The 23,999-nt window shown below is 35.8% G+C and overlaps 1 protein-coding gene across 3 annotated transcripts in view; it reads right to left on the bottom strand.

Moving 5' to 3' along the window:
* The window catches only part of YAF2 (YY1 associated factor 2), a 76,898-nt gene that overhangs the window by 39,942 nt on the left and 12,957 nt on the right, over nt 1-23,999 (bottom strand). Inside the window, exon 3 of one of the 3 annotated variants that reach the window (XM_059185633.1) lies at nt 10,818-10,950. The exons of 1 other annotated variant lie outside the window; for it this stretch is intronic. In XM_059185633.1, coding sequence (XP_059041616.1) covers nt 10,818-10,950 — 133 coding nt within the window. The remainder of the gene's footprint in view (nt 1-10,817; nt 10,951-23,999) is intronic. One more of the 3 variants, XM_059185632.1, reaches the window with a different exon arrangement.

The raw sequence follows: 23,999 nt of genomic DNA, 5'->3' as shown, positions 1-23,999 counted from the left end.
AGAATAAAACAAATCCAGTGTTTCCTTGCTCTAATCCTAGAACCCTCTTCCTCCAGTCTTTAGTTTGATCATAGTCAGTTGCTACTACATGCTGCCTAGTGTTCTAGGCCTCTAACTCAAAAACGTGCCCATCATACCAGCGACCACAATTAGCAACTATCTGCTTTCACCTAGGTAGAGGCAATGAAATTAAACAGGATGAATGGTCACAGTGGATGGGAGAATGAGAATATTCTATGCTTCACTTTACCAACAGACTAGGCCCTCCAATGCTAATTCCACACCACACCCTACCACACTTGCTAAAAAACCCTACCTTAATAAATGCTCTGTTCACTGCGCTTGGCAATACCTACCAACAATAATGGGTATGCCTGCATAGCAGGACTGGAAAGGAAACAGAATGGGATCGAGATTCTGCTAGAAGGAGATAGAGTAACAAAAGAGGTAGGCTGAGAATACTGGAAATTTCAAAGATGTATGAAAGTTAAATAACAATTAAGAACAAAAAGCAGGTAGCTCAAGAAACCCCAATATCTGGGCATTTATATATTCAGAGTTCAAGTAATCCCATTCAAGAGCACTGTTTGAAATGAAATATAGAAGATTCTTCTGCTGGTATTGGGACACAGAGATAATCACTATTAGAGGTCATAAATTCATTTGCTGAGAATAATCCTCATAAATAATCCTCATCTAGGAAAGGTAAAATCAAGCGGATATCAAAATGTCAAGTCATATGTGTTATACCTTAGATATTCTTTTATTTTGCAACATGTTCATTCTCATAGTATCTATAAGGGAAGAAACAGAAAAACTGATTTGTTTGGAAATCTTCAAGCGATCAGTATCTTAGAGAATGGATACCCAATCCCCATAAAGAGTTGGACTTCCTCCTTCTTAAAAAAAAGTCATCATACAAGGAATACTTCTGGTTCAGAACAATGACTTTAAATGAAGAAAGAAGAGGTCTGTTACCCTGCTGGGGAGATGACAAGGGCAATAATGTCTAATCCCACCTGGAGTAGCCTACATAGTAGGTCTGAATCTGACATTCTAATAAAAAGCAGGAGCTTTTTATAGGAAGCTTGTAGGGAAGTATGGGGTGCCTGGATGGCTTAATCGGTTGGTTAAGCATCCAAGTCTTGGTTTCAGCTCACGTTATGATCTCAAGAGTCATGGGATCAAGACCCACGTCAGGCTCCATGCTCAGCACGGAGTCTTCTTGAGATTCTTTCCCCCTTCTTCTCCCTCCCTTACCCCCACTCACTCTTGCTCCCTCTCTCAAATAAATATAATCTTTAAAAATATATATGAAGAAATTAAGTAGACCTAGGTATCAGGGAATAATATAGTAAGACCTAAATGTTCTGTCAAACATAGGAATGGATAGTAGGTTTCAGGTTACCAATGATCAACAGTAAAGTTGAGCACCCACAAACAGGTAAATAATAAAAGAAAAAAGAAACTCAAAGCACCTTTAGTGAGAAGTAACAGAAGGATAAATATACATAACCAAATGTTTTTTCAGATGTTCGAAGTCTATGCTATATAATACAGAAGCCACATATGGGTATTAAGCACTTGAAACATGCTAGCCCAAATTGAGATGTGTTATAAATATAAAATATAGACCAGAGTTCAAAGACTCAGTATAAAAAAGATCATAAAATATCTCACTGATTTGAAAGATAATTTTTTAGATATACTGGGTTAAATATAGTATAGTATTAAAATTAATTTCATCTGTTACATTTCACTTTTTTCATTTGGTCATGAGAAATCTTTAAATTACATATATGGCTCCCTTTTGTTGTTATATTTCTATTGGACAGTGTTACTAAAAATTAGTCATCTTTAATGTGGAGTCTTCAATTAATGTAACTATTTTAACATTTTCATTGAATTTAATATTGTCTCCTCCTTTAGTATTAAGTTTCTCTTGGGTACATCCTGAATAAGATGATTTTAACATGAAGAACAATGAGAGCTTACCAGACTGTCCAGAAAAGAGACTGAATCAAATTTCTGGGCAGAGGCTTGAGCCAGCAGGCTTGTTCCACCAAATGGTAACCAGGCTCTCTTCATGTTATCTCTGGCAAAAGGGTTATATAGTAAGAAAGCAGCACTATGTACACATGGAACAGGATCTGACCAATAGTTTAACTAAATCCATCCAGCAGAGTAACATGCCTTGTTTTAGGATTGTCTCAATTATAATCGAATTGTTAAATTTACAAAGTAAAATAAACACCTTTCACTATGATTTATTCAAATTTACCCATTCTCAGCAATTTTTAATGTATTCACATTTGCTCTTTTGGGAAAGATTCTCACCTAACACTGACTCCAATTTGCTACCAAAGAAAACACACCTCTCATTAGGCTGAAAGGAAACAACAGCAACTATTTTTGATGAGGTTATCATGAGAAATTTTAAAAGACACTAGGATTTTCACACTATAAACACTAATACCATCTGGCAACAGTCCATGATCCATCTAGAAACTTGAAGAGAATGTGATTTTAGGAAATTAAGAATTTCACAAATAAGAAATAGAACATAAATACTTGTACAAGACAGCACTGACCCAAAGACAGAGAATACAGGAAAACAATTGTACTATCCCCATATTAGAAGACTACGAGTTTTCAAAAAAAAAAAAAATGTACTGGACTCAGCACAATGAAAATAAAATGAATTTTAAAAAGCCAAAATTTCCCACAGATTAAAATATTTCTCAAGTCAAAGCTCTTTGGCATCAATTTAAGGCATCAACCTGCCATAGATTCTGGTAATCATTGGAAGAAACAGAACCAATGGAAAACGTCCCAGACGGCTAAGGAGAAATTTGGGTTTAAGTGCTAGTTAACTGAGAGGGAAGCACACCAGTTATTCAATTAAGCACAAGGACTATACTAAGTTTTGGAGATACAATGGTGAACAAGCTAAATCTCTGACCACGAGCTTACTCTCTGGTAGTTTTGTAAAAGAACAGGATGTAGAATTGCCACTGACATTTCACTGCCTGTTTCCCATGCCCCAAATGAGGATGTTTCCCCCTTCTCTATTTGTATTTGGAGGAAAGGGTGGGAAAGGGGAGATGGAGAAACAAAGAAGAAAACAGATCTATATATAACATATTGAATTATAGTTATTTATCTCCTTCCTATAAAACTTTTAACTCCTTAAAAAGAGACATGACAAAACCTACCCTATTCCTAGCACCCAACTCAGTGACTGGTGCTCATGTGCTGCCATCTTAGAACTAAACTAAATCACAGTCACTCTGCTAGGGACACTGCTTCTTTTTCTACCATAAACAAATATCAAGAATAAATGCAGATTAACACAATTAGATCAATCCTTCTAGGTTTTTTTTTTTAATAAAAATAAGTTATATATACATTAACTGTAGGTGTTTAAAAGCTATTATATACATGTTCTTTAAGGAAAAACATGTATTTCCATAAAGCTTGCTTTCACCATTATCACTAGGTATCCCTCCCTTACCAACCCTCCCTTACCAATTCCCGAGGTAACCACCCTCATGAATTTGGTGTAAATGAGATCGCACTGTACACATTCTACTTTGACTTTACATTTCTGAGCACTCTCCCTATTTAAACACATCAAAAGGCAGCATGGCATAATGGACTCTGGGGCCAGGCAACTGAGATTCAAATCCCAACTTTCAATCTCCACTTTGCCATTCACCACCTTTGAAAGTAGGTAAGTTTTTTGCCTCTGTATGCTTCAGTATTCCCGTATATAAAATGGAGATAATAACTGTGCCTATTTTTGAGTTCTTATGAGGACTAAAATAATTGTTTATAAATGCTTAAAACAATTCCTGGGCATAAACAATATATTTTTTTTTTCTTAAAGTATAAAAATAGTCACCCATGATAAGAATCTAAACATAGACTTGGTAATTCTCTGTTATTTAAATATTTTATATTTTATTTATCTATGCTTCCTATTGGCAGATATTTAGATTTTTTTCCAAATGAATATCCCTGTACAAATTTCCCTGGGCAAATGTGTAAATTTCTCTAGACTAATAATACCTTAAACAGTAATTTCTGGATACTAGGATATGCACCTTTCAACTGTGTAACACTTACCCGATCTTGAGCTAATGGGTAAAAACTAATGGCTCATAAGTTTTTAATTGCATTTTTCTGCAAATGAGACTAAGCATCTTTTCAGTTCATTAGGCATTCCAATTTCCTTTCCTCTGTTGTGAATTGCCTTAATATCCATTGTTCATTTTCTCAGCATCTGTATCATCTGTCTTATTATTTTCCTCTTTATATATTCTGGACACGAATCCACTGAGTATTACAGACCTTATACCTATCTCTCAGTTGTGCCACTCACATTTTAGTTTGGTTTATGATGCTATTTTAGTAAACCTAAGTTTTTCTGAGGTAGTCAGATCCTTTATCCTTAATGTCCTTATCTTCTTTTCTTGACTTGTTAAAGAACACTTCACACATCCTAAAAACACATATTCTTCTATACTTTGCTCTTTATCAAACAGCTGTTTACACTTAGTGTCAAATTCAAATAGAACTGACTTCTGCATATCATTTGAAGCAGAGACCTAGTATTCCCCCCTCATATAGAAAACCTATTCAATAGTCCACTCTTTCTTTCCCGACTGATAGAAAATGTCATCTCTAGCTCTTACCAACTTCTCAAATATGTATAGATCCATTTCTGAACTCTCTATTAATCTGTCTTTTCCTGTATTAAGGTTATACTACTTTAACTACCATAAGTTTATTTACTTCTATTACTGAGGTTTAATTTACATAAAGTGTACAGTTTGATTTTTAAATAATGTATATCCCAATGGGATCCAACCTAGATCAATATATTAACATTTCTCATGCTCCAGAATGCTCCCTCCATGTTTCCAAGATAATCACTATTCTGATCTCTAATACCACAGATTAGCTGTTTCTGAACTTCCTATAAATGACATCATACAAAATGTCATATTTTTTTTAAAGAATTTGTTTTATTTATATGACAGACAGAGATCACAAGGAGGTGAGGCAGAGAGAGGGGGAAGTAGGTTCCCCGCCGAGCAGAGAGCCCAATTCGGGGTTCCATCTTAGGACCCCGGAATCATGACCCGAGCCGAAGACAGAGGCTTTAACCGACTGAGCCACCCAGGTGCCCCATTATGTAATATTTTGTTTCTCATTTCTTTTCCTCAACATTAAGCATGGGAGATTCATGCCATGTTGTGTACAGCAGTTGATTCTTTTTCATCACTATGTAGTACTATATTCTAAATACTGTAAGTTTTAAAATTAGTCTTGCTAAACAATGGTGCAAGCCCCTCCTCACTGTTCTTCTTGCAGAACTGTCTTGGTTATTGTAGCTTTACTTTTGTATATGAAGGTAATTTTATTAAAAAAGAAAAGAAAGAAAAAAAGAAAAAACTACTGGGGGGGGGGCTGGGTGGATCAGTCAGTAAGTGTCTGCCTTCAGCTCCAGTTGTGATCCTGGGGTCCTGGGATCGAGCCCTGCACCAGGTTCCCTGCTCAGCGGGTAGCCTGCTTCTCCCTCTCCCACTTCCCCTGATTATGTTCCCTTTCTCGCTGTTGAATAAATAAATCAAATCTTAAAAAAAAAATACTATTGGGATTTTTGTTTGAAATTATATGTATAATAAATCACAGAGAAGTAATTTTTTAAACCATGTTTATACTTAACATAAATATGGCATATTCTGCCTTTACTGGTCTAATCTTATGTCCTTTAATATCACTTCGGGTAGTTTATAGAATTCACTGTATAGGAGAAATTTTTATTTTATTTTTTATTTTATTTATTTATTTATTTATTTATTTATTTTTATTTATTTGACAGACAGAGATCACAAGTAGGCAGAGAAGTAGGCAGAGAGAGGAGGAAGCAGGCTCCCCGCTGAGCAGAGAGCCCGATGCGGGGCTCAATCCCAGGATCCTGAGATCATGACCTGAACTGAAGGCAGAGGCTTAACCCACTGACCCACCCAGGTGCCCCTAGGAGAAATTTTTTATTTTCTAACTGGCTACTGTCAATTTGAATCTTGATCTTGTATCTAGTGACACTGAATTCTCTTATCAATACAGTGTTTTTAAAAAAATTTTCTAGAAACATATTCAACTCATTTTTCCTCTTTTCCAATCCTTTTGGATTTTAGTTCTTTTTTTTCTTTATTAGTAAAGACATATTTGTCTGATTCTTGACTTTAACGGAAATGTTTCTAAGGTTTCACTATTAAGCATAATGTTGCTATTTGAAAGGCAGTTTAAAAGACTTTACAGAAAGCAAAAAGTTCACTTGTCATGGTTTAAGGGTTTTTTTCCCAAAACCTTAATGGGCACTGAGTTTTATCATAAACTTTCACTAAATCTTTCAAGATTGTTCCCTTGGGGCACCAGGGTGGCTCAGTCAGTTAAACGCCTGCCTTCAGCTCAGGTCATGATCTCAGCGATCAAGCCCCATGTCAGACTCCCTGATCATTGGGGCATCTGCTTTTCCAACTGCTCACACACATAACATGTATGTGTATGTGCATGTATATATATGTGTGTAATATATATATTTATATATGTGATTTCTTGTGATTTTTAAATTTATAATTGTGTTTGTAGTCATATATCATTTTAAATTTTATTATTAGCATCATCTGTTTTTTGAGGAGGACATCCAGAACTCAGTCAACTAAAAAGAACCAGCTCTGATTTGAATAAAGATTGCTATTGTTTTTATTGTTGATTATTTTCTACTTCACCAAATTCTATTTTTATTTCTCCATTCTCTTAGCTTTTACTTTCTCCTTTTCTTTTTCTTTTTTTTTTTTGTTAGTTTTTGAGTCGAATATCTGGCTCATTTATTTTCTTTCAACCCAATACACGCATTTAAAGGTATAAATTTATCCTTACGCACCACTTTTCCTGTACCCTTCAAGTTCTGATACAATGCTTTTTTTGTAAGATTTGATTTATTTATTTGACAGAGAAAAAGAGAAGAGACCACAAGTAGGCAGAGAGAGAGTGGGGGAAGCAGGCTCCCTGCTGAGCAGAGAGCCCAATGTGCAGCTCGATCCCAGGACGCTGAGATCATGATCTGAGCTGAAGGCAGAGGTTTAACCCACTGAGCCACCCAGGCACCCCTGATACAATGCTTTTGTTATGATTCATTTCTAATCATAAGGATACAAACATCTGTGATCTTGAATGATATCCTTAAATTGCCCTCAGAACAGATCGTGCCCATTTACACTCCCACCAAAGCTTTCACAGACTGCCCATCTCTTTGTCCATAAAACTCAGAGAATGTATTAACATTAGCTACCATATCTTTGCCAATTTAATAGATGAAATTGACAATACTTTAATTTATATTCATGTTGCTTATGAGTGAAGTTGAACTTTTTGTTTTTAATATGTTTAAAATGCCACTTTTACCTTGTCTGTTAGTTATTCCTTCCTGTCTCTTGCAAATTTTTTATTGAATTGTTGCCCTACTTCTTTTTGATTTGCAATTGTTATTTTTATATGAAGAATTTTTTCATGACTTCTATTGCAAATATTGCTTATTAAATATTGCCTTTTGACTTTATTCATAATTTTTCCACGTCATGTTATTACTTGGAGCCAAATATAACCAAACTTTTTGTATTAAACATTCCTCTATGTTTTATTCTAAAAAAAAAAAAAAAGTGCCCTTTTAGAAAGGATAAACTAGTAACAAAGCAGAGTAAGTGAGAAAGAGAGAAATCAGAAGCAAAAGTTTTTTAAAAAACTCTTGAAAATGCTTAGTCATTTTTTCTTCAATACTGCTTCTCCACCATTCTCTGTATTCCCTGTTCTGGAACCCTAATCAGACCTACACTGGAGCTTTTCAACCTGCTTATGAGGTGGCTTAGCATTTTTTCCCCCATTTTTTTCATCTCTTTTATCTTGCTGTAGGTGTCCTGGAAGAGTTATCAGTTTTATCCTGAAATTAACAACTTCTCTCTTCAGCTAGGTCTAATCTCCTTTTCTATTTACGGAGTTATTTTATAACCAGCTATATTTTTCTATTTCAATTACTTCATATATTTCTACGTATTTACTGCTTCTTGACTGCTCTTGTTCAATTATAATGCAATATGCTCTGAATAAAAAAAAGGGATATATTTTAAGCTAACATGCTTTTATGTGAATTGTACTTTGAAAGTTGTCTGCTATAAAACTCTTCTTTAATGTCAAGAAAAAAAAAAATCCACTTCTTAAAAGTTCTCTTGAGTACTATTCTACCAAAGGTACCCCCACTGTGCCTACCTGTATCAAGGCATAGAAAGAACAAGTTCTATTATTCCCATTTTAGAATTAGAAAAATTGAAACACAATACAGTTCTTTAAAAATACTTTCTTAACTTTTGAAAAATATCAAAACCACAGAAAAGCTTAAATTATAATGTACACCCTATATATCCTTCACCCAGATTCAAAATTATTAACATTTGCCACATTTGCTTTATCTCTGTATTTCTCTCTACATACACATATACACAACACACCCAAATACCCATACTTTTTTTCTGAACCCATCATATTTCCTTCTAAAATTTTCAGCATGTATCCCTAAAGAATAAAGAATAAGGATATTCTTAATATACTACAGCACTATCATACCAAAAAAACAATGAAGCTTGGTGTGCAGAAGGAAATTCAAAACAAGCACTTAAGTCACCTAAATGTCCTTTACTTTGGCTTCTCTAATTGGACCTGAATTGGTTCTCTGGTGACTATTTAAAAGTGACACTCAATCTGTCATTCCCTCTCTTCAGCAACCTGATATTAGATTTCATCTACTGCTTCTTCAGACAGGTATTCTTAAGCCCAAACATTTCTGAAAATCAAGCAATAATCTTCTGATATTTGAACCTCAAAAATCAAGTACACTGAACTCCCAGTCTGTTTTCTAACACTACACAAAGTCTTAAAGTGCAGCCAAACTAGTTAACTCTCTCAAAACTATACATTCTATTTTAACGTCCCATAGAAGAAATTTATATTGCACTAAACAACTATAATTTCACTATTCCAGTTTCAAAGGGAAAAAAACTTGTTCTTAAGAAAAACTGGCAATACAAACAAGACTGATAAGCCAAATGACCCTGTTTTATAAATGAGGAAACTAGTAAATATATTCCTGAAAAAGTAAGTTTGTTCTGTCAACTACATAAAAAACCATTTTTAATGGGTATAATTTAATCCCAGTCACTGACATTAGGAATTAAATAAAATTAAAAATGATTAAAATCCTATCCTTGTTCTCCATGATCATACAAATCATCGTAAGAGTTTCATATCAAAGAAATAGGAATAGCACCCACAGCTAATATTTAAAGGCTAAATGTGTCATAGACACAAAAATTATATCCATATTCGCAACAGTGTTCCACCTACATTCAAATAATAGTTAACAAGAGTGTTTACTATGTGCTACTAGGCATTGTTCTAAGTACCTTCCACAAATTAATTAATTCAATCCTCATAGCAATCTCATTTTTCTACCGAGGAAACAGAGGTTACAGAGAGATACTAGCACAAAAGGAATTGTGTAAGGGATAGAACATGATCTCAAACCTAGAGTATAGAAGAGTAAAATAAAAAGTCATTTTTTAAAAATGGCAAGGCACAAGCTCCAAAGTGTAAATATAACAAGTAAACAAGTAAGACCAAAAAAAAGTTTCAAAGTGAAGAAATAAAAGCTGGATAAACAGGATGGGATTGGATTATGAGAGGCCTTAAGTAGGCAGCAAATGGATGAAAATCTTATAAAACAACTTGAGCAAAGCACCACTACAGTTTTTTTATGGGTTAAAAGTGCCCTTTTAGAAAGGATAAACTGGTAACAAAGCAGAGTAAGTGAGAAAGAGAGAAATCAGAAGCAAGGAATTCTGTCCAGTTCTAACATTTATATGTGAGTTCAATAAATCGGCTGGTACTTGTGGAAGAACAGACTCAAAATTAACCAACTGTGCCACCCATCACATTAATAAGTCCACCTATTATGAATAAGGAAGTGGTAAACAGAACGGTAACACACCCTGAATTATCTCCCAAATATACCTATAATGAAGTTAAAAGGTACACTGAAAAGCATATCAGTAAGAAGTGCTAGTCAATTAATATAAAATTACTTTTTGTTGTTCAGTACTATGCCAAAAGAATTTGGCCAAATTTGGCATAAGCATAAATTTTACAGTTTAAGTATTTACTTCATATAAAAGCAACATCACAAATAAAGGAAATTATAAAATAATTCAACACATGGCTTCCTTAAGTTACTTTGAGTATTACACTATTTACCAAAAGGTAAGAGACACATAATTTTTATAAACAGCTGTTATGTAAATTATACTCTTGTCACATTTATTCATACACCCATTAAGAACGAGGTATTTATCATCCATACAATAAATTCCATAATCTACATCAAATTAACAAAATGAAGCTATCTCAAACAACTTTCTTCTTTGTAATTAAAGAGAAGAAATATGAGAAAAAAGAGAAGAAATGTGAGAAAAAAAAATCTCAAGTTTGTGAAAACTAGATTACTCACCAGTAACTTGAGTTATCCTATTGGGTCTTTTCCCTCACAGATCCACCTCTCTTGCCCTTCTGTCCAGCATGAGAATCTTCCTGATGGGCATCCACTGGAACTGAGGGGGCATGCAGTACAGACGTATATGTAAGAAAGTTGGGGGGAGGGGATTTGGGAGATGCTAGAGACATGCTTCAGTACACTTGCTTACCTTCCTGAAATTGGAAATTTCAACGGTTCCTTGGTCCTCGAGGCATTCACAATAACTTCAAAGAATGTGGATCTGTGGAGATTACCCAATAGGAGAACTCCAGTTACTGGTAAGTGATCCAGCTTTTTCTTCTCTAGCAGAATAAGAAGATTAATTTTATTTGAGAAATATACACAGTACTACAGAGGAAAGGGACATAAATTCACCAAATAACTGCACTTGCATGCCCCAAAGTAAATACAAAAACAATTTGCCAACCACAATGTCAACAGAAACGTCTGGCACTATCAGAAAGAGAAGGAAAAGAAAATATGATTTAAATGGTTTTGTTTTTAAATTCCCACTATAATGTCAGCTATATTTTAATATACAAAAATATCAGCTATTAGACTATTCATTTTACTGAAACACCACCACTTTTTAATATTAGTACAAGGATAATTAGTTGATCAAAATCTGCCATTTCTTAACTAGCACTGTCATTAACATTCAGCAAATTTTGGTGAAGAGGCCACAGTGAACTAACAAATTATGAGACTTCAGACAAAAAACATCAATACAATTCCCTTTTATCACTCATTAAGTCTTTAAAATAGCCATTTGTCACCTCTTAAGAAACCAAGCACACACACATATAAATGTATGCCAGGCCACTGATAAATAACAATAACAACAGATTTTATTTTATTTATTTTTTTTTTTTAAAGATTTTATTTATTTATTTGACAGAGAGAGATCACAAGTAGGCAGAGAGGCAGGCAGAGAGAGAGAGAGGAGGAAGCAGGCTCCTGCTGAGCAGAGAGCCCGATGCGGGACTCGATCCCAGGACCCCGAGATCATGACCTGAGCCGAAGGCAGCGGCTTAACCCACTGAGCCACCCAGGCGCCCCTAACAACAGATTTTAATTTAAATAACTTATACAAAGTAGTACGGCCATAGTTTTGATTAACTGTTATGCTTTTTAAATAACTGCCTAAAATGGTCCTGTCATTAAAAACAAAAAAAACAAAACAAACAAACAAAAAAAACCACTGACTTCTAACAAAAAGAAAAAAAAGGTCTCCTCAGAAGAATTTCATCTTCAAGCTTACATGAAAATATTCTATTACCTTTAACTCAATACCTAATGATCAGGTGCATGTTTACTTTAATGTACTACAGAAATGATGACTTCAAACACTAGTTCCTGTTGAAGCTACAGATATATTTCAGTAATACTCTTCCCTCTTACCATTATGTTGCTAAATAATCATCTACTACCATCAAAAAAGTAAGGTTTTTATGATTCTTAATTCAATGGAAACAAATCAAAGATAATGTATAGCTTTTCCTTTGTTTAAATATTTATTTGAGAAAGAAAGAGTGCAAGTACAGCATGGGTAGTCAGAGGAAGAGGGATAGAAAGTCTCAAGCAGACTCTACACTGAGCTCAGAGCCCACCATGGGGCTCAATCTCACAACCCTGAGATCAGGACCAGAGCTGAAACCAAGAGTCCAACAGGTGCCCCAGGTTTTCCTTTGTTTTAAAAGTAAGGAGGATACAGACCTGTACCCCTGAAACAAATAATACATTATATGTTAATTAAAAAAATTAAATACTAAATAAATAAAAGTAAATAGGATAAAACGGTGAATAAACTTATCATTCAACAAAAACAAGTTGAAAATGTAATTCTAATGAAAATGTTACATTTCACTCATTATGAGATGTTTGTATTTAGTAAGGTTGACTTCACATGTCAAGATTTTTGCTATATTACTACTTAATTTAAAGATACAAACTGTCTTGGAAAAAATCATATGCTTTTTAAAATAAGTCTGAGTTTTAAAAAATAGTAATTGCTACATTGTTTTTAAATGACTCATTCACGCAGACAGGGACACTATACAGACCAAAAGGATCTCCTCTAGTCACCTCTTCTAAAGAAGATTCCTAATTAACTACTATTACCTGAGAGTGAACAAGCACCTGGTGCAAAGGTCTTACATGTTTGGATTAATAAAACAGATAAGGTGCAATAATCCAAATATTTTATCCTTTTGGTATAAACTAGAATAAAAGATGTCACTAAGAACTAAAAATTTCCAATTTTTATTTATAGCAAATTCAGTCTCCACTTAGACTCATCTTATGAATTTAAAATAGAATCAACTGCATTTTTGGGGGTGCCTGGGTGGCTCAGTCATCTAGCCTTTGCCTTCAGCTCAGGTCATGATCCCAGGGTCCTGGAATTGAGCCCGGCATGGGCCTCCTTGCTCGGTGGGAAGCCAGCTTCTCCCTTTCCCACTCCCCCTACTTCTGTTCCCCCTCTTACTGTGTCTCTCTCTGTCAAATAAATAAATAAAAATCTTTAAAATTAACAAAAAATTTTTTTTAAAAAGAATCAACTGCATTTTTCAAGTAACTCAAGAAAATTAAAATATCTTGAAAATATTTTAAAGTAACCAAAATGGTCACTTAGAGACCAGCATTGAAAGCTGTTTGTTATCATGCTGTAAGTTCAACTTACATGGGTTTTATCAAAATAACTTAGAAAAGAAATTCCAGAAATTAGGCTGCTCTATTCAAAACTATCTTGTGTAAGCTCTAATAATTACAACACTTATCCACAAAAAGGTACTCAGTAATTAAGAATGAAAATCAAGCATTTCAGTAATGAAAATCTACTTCATAAAATCAATATGAACTTGTGAAAAAACTGGTCAGAAAAAACTGTGGTAGTTAACTTTCACTTCCAATATTACTCACTGATTTGAACATTATATTTTAGCTAGAAGCAATTTAAATTACAACTGGTTGTGATGACTGCAGGCACTTTATTTTCTAATTATCAATTAAGATTTAAAATTCTAATGTAAGGTATTATGGCTGTAGAAGGTTGTTCACAGTAAATCCTGGACTTAGAATCTTGTAACAGCATAACAAAATTTAATATTATATACATATTCACACATATTTAAGTGATGTTATTGATGGCTCATATGTAAACAAACATGGGGGGGTATGTATGTTTATATCTGAATTGAATTGAGTCCTTTATGACTTATTGCCCTTTCAGTCTCATGATATACTACCTTCAAGGTCCCCAAATTATAATCCCACTTCCTAATTAAAATTTTCATTCCCTCAGTTTTATCCCAGTACAGCAACCCATAGAGAAACAAACAAAACCAGTACTATTTTCTTGTTAACGTAAATTAACTTAAAATCAAGATGGCAAAAACTCTATTCATCAGTAAAATAAGGTAACAACAGAACCTAGTTTGCAGGACAGTAGAACGAATTAAGGTAAATAAAACATTTGAAGGAGCACCTGAGTGGCTCAGTGGGTTAAAGCCTCTGCCCTCAGCTTAGGTCATGATCCCAGAGTCCTGGGATCCAGCCCTGCCCTGGGCTCTCTGCTCAACAGGGAGCCTGCTTTCCCTCCTCTCTCTCTGCCTGCCTCTCTGCCTACTTGTGATCTCTGTCAAATAAATAAATAAAAATCTTTAAAAATAAATAAATAAAACAAGCAAACAGACATTTGGAAACAATGCCCAGAATCTCACTATGTATCAAACTGTTGACATAACCACCCAGAAATGGTTTTCAAATAATTCTACATATCTTTAGAGGGATATAGTCTAAGGACTAAAAGAAATACATAAAGAAATTCTAAACTTATTTATTTTGGCACAATTATTTTGAAAACATTTTCTTTATACTGCAAGATAAACAAAGTACTTTATGTTACTAATTAGGAATCACAACTTAACAGCATAAAAGCCATAAGAACATGTTAATATTAAAACTGAATTCCAGGGGTGCCTGGGTGGCTCAGTGGATTAAAGCCTCTGCCTTCTGCTCAGGTCATGATCCCAGGGTCCTGGGATAGAGCCCCGCATCAGGCTCTCTGCTCAGCAGGGAGCCTGCTTCCTTACCCCTTTCGCTCTGCCTGCCTCTCCGCCTACTTGTGATCTTTGCCTGTCAAATAAATAAAATAAAATCTTTGAAAAAAAAAAAACTGAATTCCAAATACCGCTATACATTTGTGATTTTTTTTAGAAATACATATAATTTGAAAATAACTAATGAAATATTTCAGGCAGCAGTTAATAAATCACTATTATTATCACACCAATATATAAATTATTATCTAATACAATATAAAAATTACATCTGCTAATACTACAAAACTAAACTAATTAATAGCATAATCACACCAACATACAGATTATATCTTGCTAATACTACAAAACCAGTTATTACATTAGACTTACTTTACTAAAGGAAGCTACATGACTTCAAAAGTTGCCAGAAACATTTATACAAATTGCTTTCCATGTTGAAATACCTGATTTTTATAAGCTAGAATTTTACAACTGTTGACACATCCTAAAATGAAAATACGAGAAAAACAGTATTTATTTATGTTTTTGACTGACATTTGATGGTAAAGGTACTAATACTCAAATTGTTTGGAAGCTAAAGGGGAAGGATGATAGCAGCGAAGATCTATCTCCCTAGAACCCCTGTTTTGGACAGAAGAATTTTTTTTTAAGATTTTATTTATTTATTTGACAGAGAGAGGGCATGCACTAGCGGGGGAGCAGCAGAGGCAAAGGGAGAGGCAGGCTCCCCCGGATGTGGGACTTGATCCCAGGACCCTGAGATCATGACCTTAGTAGAAGGCAGACACTTTACCGACTGAGCCATCTAGGCACCCTAGTGACTCATTTCTAAGGAAGAGAATTTAGCAGAGTAACAGGATATCACACCAAAATTAGTTTATAAAAAGACTGGCTTTCGCTTGGGGGGGCTCTCGCTCAGATACCTTGCTTTGGAGTAAACAAGCTGCCATACTGTGAGCAGCCCCATGGAGAAGCCCATGAGGCCAAGAAACTGAGGTCTCTGGCCAACAGCCAGAGTCCTGAGGCCTGCTGACAGCCACATGAGTAACCTGGAAGCAGGTGTTCTAAATTCTGATAAACACATGAATAAGTTTGGAAATGGATCCTCCCTCAGTTAAGCTTGAGACCCTGAGCCAGAATCACCTGATAGGCTGCTTCCAAATTCTTGACTCAAAAAAAGGGGGGGTGAGGGGATAAGATATTGATTTGGGGGTAATCTGTTATACAGTACACAAATAGATAACTAATATAGAAAGCTTTACATAAGTAATTAGTATTAAGCTAAAAGTGATAAATCAAAAGCCAATTAGCTGTCTAAATGGGAACTAAGAAAAATAATACCTATGAATTGATGGATGGGGTCCCAATTTTGATCTGGTTCTTGGTTTTTAGGTCCAAAAATTCAACCTAAAGCTAAAGCAGATACAATTCAATGACAGAATTCTATCAACCAATTTCACCAAACTGATTAATAAGTCAGAGTATTTCCTTCCCAGTATCAACATATTCGGACAGGGCCAAAGCATTAACAGAGACTTGCATAATGCACAGACTAAGGGTACAGTAGCAGCCCTGAAACCAGTTACTGCGTCTACAAATTACTTTTTTTATTTGAATGATGTGAAGAACTAGTTAATATAATAATGACTACATTACCATGACCCCAGAATAAAGTATTCTAGTGACCAAATAGCATCTTACTTCGTACCACCTTATACTATGCTAAATATTAACCAACTCTCCACTGCTATAATGCTGTGTGGTTTTTCTTTTACATCATTCTACTCATTCTTCCTAAGGATACCTTAATCACATTAATTGATCTTCAATAATATTTTGATCTTCCTAATTTAACAGATACCCCAGGTCCCTTAATTAAGCACAATTTATAAACTGTATCTTAAAATGGTATACTTCCATAGACAGTTAATATCATCTATTCTTTATAGCTTCTAGTCCAAGGAAACATTTTTCTAATCCTAGTCCAAAATGTTAGAAGCATCACATGTAATCCCTTATACACCAACTATAGTTAGTATCCAAGTTAACACACAAAAATAACAGCTAATGGTCCTCTCAATGACAACAATTATGCCAGCATGTCTAACCTTTCTTTACTCTGTAATTGTTTTCTCAACTTCTGATATTAAAATTAATCTGACCAAATTCTAAAACCTGTATTAGTTTTCAAAGCAATTCTTAATAACCATCTGTAAAACGTTTAAGTGCACATTTTCTGTATACAACTGATTTTATTAAAAAATGGCAAATTTTTCTAACATAAATTCCAATACAGTCTGAAGTCAACAGTGATAGTTTTCAAACTACTGCCTATATTCTAAATAATAACTTTGTTATTCAGCACTCATAAAATCTGAATCAACAACCACATCAAACCCAATATGCTCCACAGATAACTATTACTTTATGAACCCAACAGTTTTATGAAAAGTGCTGTGATTTGCTTGGTTAGCTGATCAATAGAGTGCTATGATTCATTCCTTCTAAAAACAGAAGAGCTTCTTTAAACCATACATGCTCCCCCGCACAATTATGCAATTACATTTACTTAGCACTTAAAAAATTCTTGGTACCAAGATGGACCCAGTTATTTAAATTAGGTCTATTAATTTTTGTACCTATAATGAGGAGCTACCTGTAAAAGTACAGGCTTAATGATAGATTTTACTAAATAATCAGAGCATTCTTCCTTGAGAAAGTTAGATTACTAACACAGTTTTGCTCATCTCCTGTCAGGACCTATCAATATTAACTTCCTCTATTTAACGTATAGATAGAACTACTGTAGCTTTCATGAAAAGCCTAGTACAAGCATTATGCACGATTATTATCTTGTTAAAACTTAAAAATTTTAACACCTATTAAAATAAACATTACACAGAATGCAAGGGAAAAATTAAGATTCTATCTGATGAAAGGCCATTTGACATGGCTCACCTTTTGACATCCTCTCCTTTTGAAAATCTCTTCCCTGTTTCTGTAACATTACACTCCCCTAGGTTTCTTTCTCCCTATTTCCCCTTCTCTAATTCTTTCCTTGTCTTGGTGGGACACTCTTCTACCATCACAAAAACGTAGTGATGTTTCTCAAGTTTCTCATGCTATGCAGTCTGCTCTCTCCTTGATCTGTTTTGCCTACTCCAAAGCTTCAACTCAATCATGTATGCTGATGACTACCAAGTATATATTTATAGCCCTATTTTCCTTCATAAACTTAAGCCCCACATGGCCAATTGTCTCACAGATCTTCCCTCTCAGATTTCCCTCAGATACCTGAACTTCAACAAATCTAAAAGTGAAATACTATCTTTCCCCAAAACTGTCTATCCTCCTATTTCCTATGTCAATGAAAAACACATTTACAAAGCTGCTTACTTGAGCCAGACTCCTGGGATTCATCTTTGATTCTTCCCTCTATACAACCCAACTTCCTACCTCCCAGAACCATATCCAGCCACTCATCAAATCCTATAAATTTTCTTCTAAATATATCTAGAATCTATGCATTTCTGTCTCCCACTGGCATTGTCCTTGTTCAGGACTACTATCTCTTGGGTAAACTATTGTAATGGCTTCCACTAAATGGTTTCTCTACCTCTAGTTCAGATTCAACAAACAAGCAAGCATGACATACGAATAAATTGCTATTGGTTGTGGTTTAAACAATATATTATACTGATGGCAAAAGAAAACATTTTTTAAACTGTTGAAAAAGTTGAGTAAGAAGATAACTTTGAATAATACAAGTTCTTTTGTCAAGTAAAATGGGCATAATAAAACATATTCTATCCAACTCACAGACTCCTGAAATAAAATGATATAATATAAATGTTCCTTAGAAAACAAGAAGTGGAAAACAGCTTAAAGCGGCAATCAGATAAATGATAAAGAGCCTCTGCAGTCAAGCATTATCAATACCTATGCAAGACATAGTGACAGGCACTGGGAATTTTTACTAATATAACTTATAATTATTATCATTATTATTAACTAAAAACTATGCTAAGTTCCTTACATCATTTATCACACTGAATCATCACCATAAAGCCATATGGTTATAGGGCTATAAATGGCAAGGTGGAGACTTAAGCTGAAATGTGATTCCAGGACAAATGATACTGCTCTCCAAGAGATTACAATCCTGGAAAGAAGAAGGAAACAGAAACAAAATGATTTCAATATACTATGTAATTACAATCATCACATTTTTGCATAGAATGCTTCAAGAGTAACTGAAAGGACATTCATTCTGGCCTAGAGATAAAGAAATGTTTCTAGAGAGATGATACCTGAGCACTCATAAAAATTAAAGAGGGGCACCTGAGCAGCTCAATGGGTTCAAGTTTCTGCCTTAGGGACGCCTGGGTAGCTCAGTGGATTAAGCCGCTGCCTTTGGCTCAGGTCATGATCTCAGGGTCCTGGGATCAAGCCCCACATCGGGCTCTCTGCTCAGCGGGGAGCCTGCTTCCCCATCTCTCTCTGCCTGCTTCTCTGCCTACTTGTGATCTCTCTCTCTGTCAAAGAAATAAATAAAGTCTTAAAAAAAAAAAAAAAAGACTTGTAAACATACTATTAAAAAAAAAAAAAAAAAAAAGCCTCTGCCTTAGGCTCAGGTCATGATCCCAGGGTCCTCGGACCAAGTCCCGCATCGCATCACTGCTTCCCTTCCTCTCTCTCTGCCTGCCTCTCTGCCTAATTGTGATCTCTGTCAAATAAGTAAATAAAATCTTACAAAAAAAATTAAGAAAGAAACTGTGAAGGACTGTAGAGTGCAAGGTAGAAGAAACAGCATAATATACCAGAAGATAAAAGTGGCCTAAAAAGACAATCAACATGCTTTCTGACAATTCAATCCTGGAAACAGATTTATTCTTTAACTATGGCAAACTATGTTAAAAAAATGCTGTTTTTAACTGTTCAATTCTTAAGTCTATAGACACTGCTTACCACTATTGTACTACTAAAGTGCTTTTGATTTTATTATTTTTTAAAAGATTTTATTTATTTATTTGACAGAGAGACACAGCGAGAGAGGGAACACAAGCAGGGGGAGTAGGAGAGTAAGAAGCAGGCTTCCCGCTGAGCAGGGAACCCCATGCACTGCTGGATCCCAGGACCCTGGGATCATAACCTGAGCTGAAAGCACACACTTAACGAATGAGCCACCCAGGCACCCCTAAAGTTAAAATTTTTACTGGTAAGCCCCAATGTTTCTGCGACAAGCCACACTAAGTTACTAGGACACACACACACACCCTGCAGGCACAAACAGGGTAGGAAACAAGAAGAGGGGGAGGTAGGGGGAGAGGTAGGTGAAATTCTCCCTGAAGCAATTTCTGGAAATGTTATCTTTTAGTAGAAAACACTTGTTTTTATGCTCTGGTTTTGTTAGAGCATACCTGAACCCACATGCTTGACAAAGGGGACTGTTATACACTTAAATTATATCACCATTCATGTATTTGATTGTTTAAGCTAACATTTATTGAAGACTTACTATATGCTAGGCACTCTGTTAAGTACTTTATAAGAATTATCTCAATTAATCTTCACAACTCTATGAGTAAGTGCTATTATCAAGTCCACTGTATAAACATAGTAACTGAGACTCAAAAAGTTGATTAACTTTCACAAGATCACACAGGCAGTAAGTGGTGGGTAGGACAAATATTTAAACCCAAACCATCAAGCTCCAGAGTCCAAAGTCTTCACCACTATAGCACTATAGTACTTAATGGCAGGAAACCCTGAAATACATACATATATATGGGTTTTTTGTGGGGTTTTTTTGTTTTGTTTTGTTTTGTTTTTTGCTTTGCTTTCCACTATGCTGAATACACATAAAAAATTTAAAAAGAGGTAACTGTGTGGCTCAGTCAGTTAAGCATCTGCCTTTGGCTTGGACCATGATCCCAGGGTCCTGAGATGGAACCCTGCATCAGGCTTGCTACTCGGTGGGAAGCCTGCTTCTCCCTCTCCCTCTGCTTGTTGCTACTCCCTGCTTGTACTCTCTCTGCCAAATAAATAAATAAAATCTGGAAACAGGGAGGAATAAAAGGCTTTTCAAGGAAGAAAGTTTCAAATTCACCCATCACTACACTAAACTTATTAGCTCATCTTTGAAATGTGAGGATAAGCAGTCCAGTTACAATTAACCTAGCCTTGTGCTGAACAGAAGAATTTAGTTGTAGAAGACTAAATGGATGGAAGAGGGCAGTGGTTTTTTAAAGAAAAAATGTTCTGATAGAAAAATATCTTTCAAAAATAAAAATTAAAAGAAATCCCAATAAATAAAGTGTATAAAAGCACAGATGATGTGGCTGAAGTGGAGTGTGGGAGCATGAAGCCCAACTTGCTTGCTCCCAGTGACAAGCAGTGAGATAATTTCATAAGACTTCAGGGCTCCAATCAACACAATTAAAAACTTTTGAGCTCTCCTGAGGGAAGGCTAGCTCACTTCCACTCCCAAGAAACCTCTTACTTGATTCTAACTGGCAAACACATCTTCTCTACTCACTTACTTCCTGATACCTGCCCTCTCACAGGTTTCCCAAAGTCAAGCCTGAATGAGCTGTATGGGTGAACGACGTATGGCTGTGTACGGATATCAGAAACAGGGATAAGAAGGAGGAAGTGTTAACAGAGAAGGCACTTTTGAACATAAGAGTTCATGAGGGAAGTGTTGGCCAGAGAGGAGGCATCATAAACAGACACACCCATCCTTACCTGCCTGTACACAAATGAACACCCATACATGCACCCCCAAAAGAGTAAAGACCTTTGGAAAATGCAGTTCAAATGTAATGAATATGTCAAAGCCTTGCCCACTTCACTAGCTTATCCTGAAAAAAACTAGAGCAGTGCTTCTCAAATTTTAATGTGCATATTGAATAATCTAGAGATCCTGCTGAAATGCAGGTTCTGTCTGACTCATAAATCCTTGGTGGGACCTGAGCTTCTATATTTTTTTCTTAAGGTTTTATTTATTTAAATAATCTCTACACCCATTGTGAGACTTGAACTCACAACCCTGAGGTCAAGAGTCAGACACTGAGTCAAATGGCACCCTGAGATTCTGCATTTCCAAAAGCTCCCAGGTGATGTCTATGCCAGTGGTATTTCGCCACCCTTCAGTAGCAAGGGTCTACAAAACAGTATGCCCCAACAAGTTCTGTATTATAGTAGAGAGGAAATAAAACAAACAAACAAACAAAAAACCAGTCAGGTGCGATTGAGAACTGCTCAACGAACTAAGCTAAAACAAGTTCTACTGGAGGACTTCTCAGAACTTTTAATTTATTAAACTCCAAAGAAAGGATACACCGCATTTTCCAAAATCTTGGCTTTTTTTTTTTTCCCCAAAAAAGTATTCCCTAGGACGGGTGTTTGTGAAGCATACTGAAGGGCAGAAAGAATCAAGTCAATGTGAGAGCTATCTTGGGAAGTCAGAGAACTCCCCTGATTTAGAAGTCTCCTCCTTTCTTCCATGTTAAAGAAAGACACCTCAACTTCCACTTTTAAATGCTAATATCCATGGAATTTAAGAAACAAACATGAACATAGAGGAAGGGAAGGAAAAATAAACTTAAGATAAAAACAGACAGGGAGGGTGCCTGTGTGGCTCAGTGGGTTAAACCTCCGCCTTCGGCTCAGGTCATGATCTCAGGGTCCTGGGATCGAGTCCCGCATCGGGCTCTCTGCTCAGCAGGGAGCCTGCTTCCTCCTCTCTCTCTGCCTGCCTCTCTGCCTACTTGTGATTTCTTTCTGTCAAATAAATAAATAAAAATCTTAAAAAAAAAAATTTTTTTTTAGGGCACCTGGGTGGCTCAGTGGGTTAAAGCCTCTGCCTTCGGCTCAGGTCGTGACCTCAGGGCCCTGGGATCAAGGCCCCCATTGGGCTCTCTACTCAGCAGGGAGCCTGCTTCCTCCTCTCTCTCTGCCTGCCTCTCTGCCTACTTGTGATCTCTGTCTGTCAAATAAATAAATAAATAAATCTTTTAAAAAATAATTTTTTTAATTAACATATAATTTATCATTTGTTGCAGGGCTACAGGTATGTGATTCATCAGTCTTACACAATTCACAGCACTCACCATACCACATACCATAAGAGACTCTTAACTCTAGAGAAAAAACTGTGGGTTGCTAGAGGGGAAGTGGATGGAGGAGGAGGGGTAATTAGGTGATTGGCATTAAGGAGGGCACTTAATGTAACAAGCAATGCATGTTACATGCAACTGATGAATCACCAACTTTACCCTGAACCTAATAATATACTGTATGTTCACTAAACTTAATATAAATAAAAAAACACTAATATCCACGTTTAAAGAAAGGAAACACATTTTAGAAGTAGCTATCTCTGGCTGGAGAGATGACAGGCATTCCTATTTTCCTTCTATTTCTTTTTTTTTTTTTTAAGATTTTATTTATTTATTCAGAGAGACAACTAGAGAGGGAACACAAGCAGGGGGAGTGGGAGAGGGAGAACATGCTTGCCATAGAGCAGGGAGCCTAAGGCGGGGCTAGATCCCAGAACCCTGGGATCATGACTTGAGTTGAAGGCAGGCGCTTAGCGACTGAGCTACCCAGGCACCCCCCCTTCAATTTCTTCAGTATCTTCAATGAACAAGTAATACTTTTATCATCAGAATGAGAGTTACTACCTTAAGAAAGAAATAACTATCCCCCATACTCAGGTTCTTTATAGTTACACTTGAAACAATTACTTTATTCAGATTTACAGAACAGATAAAACAAAAAAGATTTTCTAGTAAAGGAAAAACTGTTGGTGGAGTGAAGAAAATAAAGGAATCAGAACCGCTCAGAATGCAAGCAAGCTAGGAAAAAAAAAAAAGGCAACCTAGAAATGAATAATAGTGAGGAGACTTTGGGCACTGGGGAGACCAAAAATAAATAGCAAAAAAGGATGGAAAAAAAGATGATAGAAGGGGCACCTGGGTGGCTCAGTGGGTTAAGCCACTGCCTTCGGCTCAGGTCAAGATCTCAGGGTCCTGGGATCGAGTCCCACATCCGGCTCTCTGCTCAGCGGGGAGCCTGCATCCCCCTCTCCCTCTTTCTGCCTCTCTGCCTACTTGTGATCTCTCTGTCTGTCAAATAAATTAAAAAAAAAATCTTTAAAAAAAAAAAAAAAAAAGATGATAGAAGACCAAAAAAATTTTGCCTTCTCTGCAAATGTGCCTAGAGCTCTACTTTTTGAGCAATCACCTTGCTGGCATCAAATATAAGCTACCTGCTGCTGTTATAGG

Source organism: Mustela lutreola, chromosome 8, assembly GCF_030435805.1.
Source record: "Mustela lutreola isolate mMusLut2 chromosome 8, mMusLut2.pri, whole genome shotgun sequence".
Taxonomy (NCBI): domain Eukaryota; kingdom Metazoa; phylum Chordata; class Mammalia; order Carnivora; family Mustelidae; genus Mustela; species Mustela lutreola.
The sequence above is the reverse complement of the archived record's forward strand: the minus strand, read 5'-3'. Positions and strand labels throughout refer to the sequence as shown.